Source organism: Oryzias melastigma, linkage group LG6 (genome assembly GCF_002922805.2).
Source record: "Oryzias melastigma strain HK-1 linkage group LG6, ASM292280v2, whole genome shotgun sequence".
NCBI classification, from domain to species: Eukaryota; Metazoa; Chordata; class Actinopteri; order Beloniformes; family Adrianichthyidae; genus Oryzias; species Oryzias melastigma.
The window spans coordinates 7,937,476-7,944,056 of NC_050517.1; the positions used below are offsets into that span (position 1 = coordinate 7,937,476).

The 6,581-nt window shown below is 42.7% G+C and overlaps 1 protein-coding gene across 4 annotated transcripts in view; it reads right to left on the reverse strand.

The window, feature by feature from the left end:
- Window positions 1–1,358: 1,358 nt before the first annotated feature.
- Window positions 1,359–6,581, reverse strand: part of LOC112141161 (zinc finger MYM-type protein 1) — a 5,468-nt gene continuing 245 nt past the window's right edge. The window contains exons 2-5 of one of the 4 annotated variants that reach the window (XM_024264240.1): window positions 6,440–6,560; window positions 4,521–4,607; window positions 4,160–4,225; window positions 1,359–4,020 (exon numbers count right to left, since the gene is read on the reverse strand). In XM_024264240.1, coding sequence (XP_024120008.1) covers window positions 1,733–4,020; window positions 4,160–4,225; window positions 4,521–4,607; window positions 6,440–6,560 — 2,562 coding nt within the window. In that variant the 3' untranslated portion in view covers window positions 1,359–1,732. Of the gene's footprint in view, window positions 4,021–4,159; window positions 4,229–4,520; window positions 4,608–6,427; window positions 6,561–6,581 lie in introns of all 4 variants that reach the window. The other 3 variants (XM_024264239.1, XM_024264238.1, XM_024264237.1) reach the window with 3 other exon arrangements.

Genomic DNA, 6,581 nt, shown 5'->3' on the forward strand with positions numbered 1-6,581 from the left:
ATTCAATTGTTTCAATTCCTTCATCCTCCAGGTACTGCCTGCATACTCTTGACACGTGAGGCCGGGCATTGTCGTGCATTAGGAGGAAACCAGGACCTACTGCACCAGCGTAGGGTCTGACAATGGGTTCAAGGATTTCATCTGGATACCTTATGGCAGTCAGAGCACCATTTCCTAGGCAGTAGAGGTCTGTGCGTCCCTCCATGGATATGCCTCCCCAGACCATCACTGACCCACCACCAAACCTGTCATGTTGAACCACGTTGCAGGCAGCATAACGTTCTCCTTGTCTTCTCCAGACTCTTTCACGTCTATCACAGGTGCTCAGGGTGAACCTGCTCTCGTCTGTGAAAAGTACAGGGCGCCAGTGGTGGACTTGCCAATTCTGGTGTTCTTGAGCAAATGCCAGTGGAGCTCCACGGTGCTGGGCAGTGAGCACAGGGCCCACTACAGGACGTGGGGCCCTCAGGCCACCTTCATGAAGTCTGTTCCTGATTGTTTGGGTAGAGACATTCACACCAGTGGCCCTCTGGAGGTCATTCTGTAGGGCACGAGCAGTGCTCAGCCTGTTCCGCCTTGCACAAAGGAGCAGGTATGGGTCCTGCTGAGGGGTTGAGGACCTTCTACGGCCCTGTCCAGCTCTCCCAGAATAACCACCAGTCTCCTGAAATCTCCTCCATGTTCTGGAGATTGTGCTGGGAGACACATTAAACCTTCTTGCTGCAGCACGTGTGGATGTGCCATCCTGGAGAAGTTGGACAACCTGTGCAACTTCTGTAGGGTTAAGGAATCGCCTCATACTGCCAGTAGAGATAATTATCAAGGAGAAACTGAAATGACCTCCACATGTAACACCAGTCCTGTTTTGAGGGTTTTCCACTGAAGTGCACCTGTTGTTAATTCCATGAACACCAATACAGCTGAAATTGATTAACGAGGTCCTCAGCTGGTTAACCAACCAGAAAATTATCAGACAGGTTTAATTCAATTAATTCCAGGCCCAATAAAGTGTTCCTTTCATTTAGTGAGCAGTGTATTTCCCAACTCATAAGGTGCACTTTAATGTTCCTCAAAAATAGAAAATGTGTATTATAATCCAGTTCACCTTAATTCTGGCTGTGCTGTCTTCCAACTGATTTTCACAGGGACACTACGCACAAAAATCTAATGTCTAGAATGTTTTAGCTCAGTACCGTTGGTTGCAAAAAACTATTTTTCTTTAACAAGAAGGCTACAAGGAAAAGGGTAAAAGACCCAAATGTGGCTCTGAAGCCATAGGTTGCAGACCCCTGCTCTAGGCAAAGGGGGGATTTTTGCACCCCCTATAGTTCAGAACAGAAACAACATAACGGACTGGATCAAGTTGCAAGAACATTTTATTCAAACACTGGAAATAATGCAATTTTCAAAATCACAAACAATAAGCATTTATGATAAGAATGTAAAATAGTATACGTTTGGTAATATTAACTAATCAAAGTAATATGCAAAAAAATATATATACATTTAGTGTTAAAGACAACAGTGGGACTAAAAGAATATAAAAAAATGTCAATAGACATAACCGTTTAACAAAATTATTACAACTGCAATACAAAAAAATCTAAAAAAAAAAGGAAAATTCTAAAATGACTGAAGCTAACAAGTTTAGTGCAAAAGATTGAAGGAGAGAAAGAAACTAAATATTAACAATTACACCAAAATGAACAAAAACAGGTTTCCTAAACAAGTTTTAAAACCTCAAACTTCTGGCTTTGCGTGCAGCGAAGGCATCTATGGTTTCGTCATACGAAATCTCTCCTGCCACGTCCCGGTTAATGCTGATAATTGCCAGTCCGTTGAGGTGCTCCTGTGACATTGCAGACCTTAAATATGTTTTGAGCAGCTTCTGCTTGGAGAAACTTCTCTCTGCAGATGCCACAGTGGTCGGGATGGTGAGAGCGATTCTCAATGCGACCCACAAGTTTGGGTACACCTCTGTCAAGCGTTTTTCCTCCAGGAAAGCAAGATACTCTAACATGGTCATCTTTGTTTTTGGCCGTGGTGGAAAAGACTTCATCTCCACCAACAGCTCCTCACTGTTCAGGTCTGTCCAATCTCCAGATGTGAGGGTTCTGCACAGGATATTGGTTTGCTTTTCAAGCTCCAGAGCTGGCAGATCAGTGAAATTGTTGAGAACACTGAACTTACCAGCAACTTTGCGCATCATTTCTGCTCTCTCTCTTAATGACGCAATAGCCTTATCTACAACCAAGTTGAAAAATGAGACCTCCATTTTTTGCATCGCGTCAGACATAGACTCATCAAGGGCCTCGTAGGAGAACTGCTCTTGGGTATTTCGGAGGCGTTTCCGTTTGAGAGCAGCTTCCTCACTCATCTCTTCACACATTTTTTTAGCGCACGTCTGGGCTGCAGCAAAGCCATCGTCTCTGTAGGCAGCGAGCGAGGCTTCTGCTTGTTTCAGGAGATCCACAGCGACATCCACCTCCATGTTCTGAGATTTCAGAAGTTTGCTCACGTTCTGGATTTTTGAAAGAATGCCGTTCCACACCACACTGCATATTGAAAACCGGAAAGATCCGACTTCTTCTGCCAGGGACTGAGCTTCAACTAGGACGTCTGGATCTGCAGCGCTCTCTCTAAGCTCCAGCAGAGCATCTCTCACCTTTGCAGGCTGGAATCTAACAACTGCCACACTGCTGACTCGAGTCTCCCATCGAGTCTCCAGCCGCAATTTCAAATCTGTGTCAACGTAGTTTTTCAAAATGGACCACCTCGAAGTAGATGCAGCGAAGAAGTTAAAGAGTTTCTGCAGGTAACCAAAGTAGGCATCTGCATCAGCAGAGCTCCTTGCTGCATCAGACACCACCAGCTTCACCGTGTGTGCTATAGAAGGCACATACAACGCCCTCGGGTTAATCTGGCGCAGTCTGGCTTGGACTCCCTGGTTCTTCCCCATCGTGTTTGTGCCATTGTCATAAGCCTGTCCTCGACAGTTGTAGAATGGAATATTGAGCTCTCTGAGTTTTTTGAAGACGAGAGCTGAGAGGCCTTCTTCACTCGTTTCTTCTGCCTCGAGAAATCCTACGAAGTGTTCTTTGATTTGTGGAGTCCCTTCCAGAGCAACAATTCGAATTATTAGCGATATTTGCTCCCTGTGGCTCAAATCCGGGGTGCAGTCTAAAATAATGCTGAAGTATTTGGACTTGCTTATTTCGCTCAAAATAGATTTCAGAATCCTCTCACTTATACAGTCGATGAGCTCATTTTGAATGGTTTCTCCAAGGTAAGACGAGTGATCGGCTCCTCCTTCCACCAGAGCCATGTGCTCCTTCAGGACTGGATCAAACTGAGCCATGAGCTCCACTTCCTTTAAAAAGTTCCCATTATCAGCTTCATTAAGTCTGTCTGTTGACCCTCTCAGAGCAAGGTTTCGCTCTGCCAGGGACTGAATGATGGCTACTAATCTGGTGAGAACCTCTCTCCACCTTCTCGTTTCAGCGATGATTAGAGCCAGCTCAGCTTTGTCAAGTGTTTGACCCTTTGTAACACAGGTTTCCAGATCTTTCCATGAACACATATTCTTCGTATGCTCAGCACTGTTCTGATGCATCTTCAGTATGTCGGTGCAGTTTTTCCAGTCGGTCATACCCCCACCGGTTCTCAACTTAAATGATTTCTGAGAAAAGAGTTTGCAGCAGAAGCAGAACAAGCTGTCTTTTTTGGGGGAATACATCAGCCATGTTCTTTTAATCCGCTCCCCGTTGGATAATTTTCTGAAAAAGTAATGGTGATGGCAACTCCTTCCGTCCTGGTTTTTGGGGAAATTGAAGCCCGATTGGATCTCATAAGGGCCTCGCTGGACCAACTCCATCCTGTCAGAATCCGTCAGGTTTGCTGGCCAATCGGCAGGATCTCTGGGAATGGCTGTGACAGACTCACGCGCATCAGCAGAGGCTGTTGACGGCTCTTCGGGTTGGTGATCTCCAATACAGAGTCTGTTCACATTTACTCCTCCTTCTGTGGGAGTCAAACACACCAACAGTTATTATAAAGAAACAGATGCATAATGCTTCAGTTAAAACAACAATTCTTAAAACCTCAGCATGTTGTCTTATACTAATAAAACAGTAAACAGGCGTGACCTGAATGTACTCACCTACAGCTACAATCTGAATTTGCATTTCACCACCTGGAATGTTTCCTTTCACTACACGACTGGCTGCTGCTGTTCATAAACAAAAACAAAACAACAAGTCAGTGATTTTATTTTTTTTTATTAAACTTTTGAAATAAACCCACCTACAGGAATTGCTTGTCTATGTTTTTATTATTTATTCGTTTCAAACTTTCAGCAATTCATTTCCAAATCAGGATGGTTTTATTAAAGTTTTTAAGTAAAGCAGATTAATATTAGGTTTCATTGTTAAGACATGTTGTTTTTATTTCATTTTTGCAATAAAAATATCAGAAAATGTCATGGTATTTATAAAAAATAATTGGTTACTGGTGTAACTTACATTCTTCAGTGGCTGAAGACTCTGATATCGTCTCCCCGACAGAAGCTTGTGCCTGTTGTTGTGGCTCCACAGACTGCCTCAATGCACCTGGACAAATACATGAAATGTAGAATTTGGTCAAATTATATCTGGATTTGGTGCCCCTTCTACACGCTCGAGATGTAGTGAAGAAAAAAATTGATTGACATGGTGTCTTTGTCCATCTATATATATACCATCAATGGCTGGAACCCCAATTTATGTAAAAATAAATGCTTGATATAAAAACAGTGAATTGGAAACTGATTTTGGAAAGGGTCTGTACCATAGAATGTACAGGAGAACTGGATCGAATGAGTGTGATGTCACCCATAGAAAATCTCTTACTTCAGGTTCCAACCAAATGAAGCAATTTTTGAGTCATTTTGAGCCAGATGCTGTCAGCAAGCAGTGATTGTTCCGCGTTGGTCTAAGTCAATGTTTCTACGGCAGATCTCTGTTCTGCCAAATGTCAATATGAAAAAGTTTTTAAATGAATATTAAAACTGATCACTCCGTTTACTGGGGGTGAAAATGAAGAATGATGCTGTCCAGTTGCAGAAAATGTATATTACTTTGATGGTATTTTGTTCTGATGTAGCCAATCATATTGCTGTTGGTATGACATACCACACATGCAGTACTTGTGGTTTTAAATATATTACAACACTATTTTCTATGTGCAATATTATATGAGAGCACTTTATGTTTAAAAAGCTATTTGACCTGCTGTTTGTGAATCAAGTAACACTTAAGACATACTGAAAATATGTTTTAGATATATATTTAAGTTCGCATTGTAGTTAAAGGTGGCTGGACAATGAGCTAAAAAAAAAAAAAACAGTGAGGGTCTTTAGACAAGACCCTTCACACTGCTGCATAACTTGATCTCCGTGTACCTTAAACCCACAGGATTGTGTCAGGAAGGGCATTTGACATAAAAACTTGCCGTCAAACCTCCTGTGTGAATCAATGAAAGCTGATTCACTGTCAAGATCCCTGGCTGGACAGTGAAGGGTGAACAACTGAGTTTGCATCACTGTTGGTGATAGTTTATAAATGGGTTGGTGGGGAGCAGACCGCGTGTGCCTGTTGTATATGGGCCGGTCTCCACCAGGGGCTGCACAGCGCAGATTCTGTACGTGGTATTCTTTTGTTTTTGCTCATTGTTACCAAGGAAATTCTGGTTAGTTTATTTTCCTCGCTTAGTAATCAGTTTACCAGCAGGTAATCTGATCTGACCTGAGGTTGAACACAAAAAATACCATGGTTGTCCTTCATAAAACAAAAAAGCCCCTCAACAGAGATTGGTCAGAGACGGTCTGAGTCAAGTTTTTAAAGGAACTGCTGTCACCAATCATGAGTGAGCTTGTTCCACTGAAAGTGATCGGTCAACCAAACATCTGAGGCGGGGCCAACAGGAGCCACGTTTTTACTGAGCCATACGATTGGTCAGTTTTAACTTGAGTAATAGGCAATAAAGGAAAAAACATTTAAAAAATAGGAAAAATTGGATTAAAAAGAAAGAGTTAAGAAAGAAGACTCAGAGAATTGTTATTTTGACAAATAAAATGACTGAGAATTAACTGTCTATTTCCATAAAGAAGTCTATGGGACTTTGACCTTTTTGCAGCCCCCAGATAATTCCTATTTGGAACACATTAGAGGAGTGGTTGCGATGTCCACTGATATTCATGTCAATGTTTTGGAGCCAGCGGGTACTTCCCGTTTGGAGCACGATGGGGGAGGGGACATGGTCCAGCTCTCGTGTGGTCACACAAATACAAGAATCTTAATCCCGAAATTAGTCGACAGACGTTTTTCCGTGATAATGCTGAAAATAGCCAATCACCCCGTCAAATCATCCACAATTATTTGAACAGACTGACCAGCAAACGTACCTTTGGGAGAACCTCGCTTCCGGTTCTCCACCGTTCTTCTCCGTTTTGGAAGAGGGTTCCCTTCTTCATCCTGTTCAGCCCACATACACGCAGAAGGCTCCGTTTCTGGAACTTTTGCCGCCTGTTAAGTTTGAACAGAGGG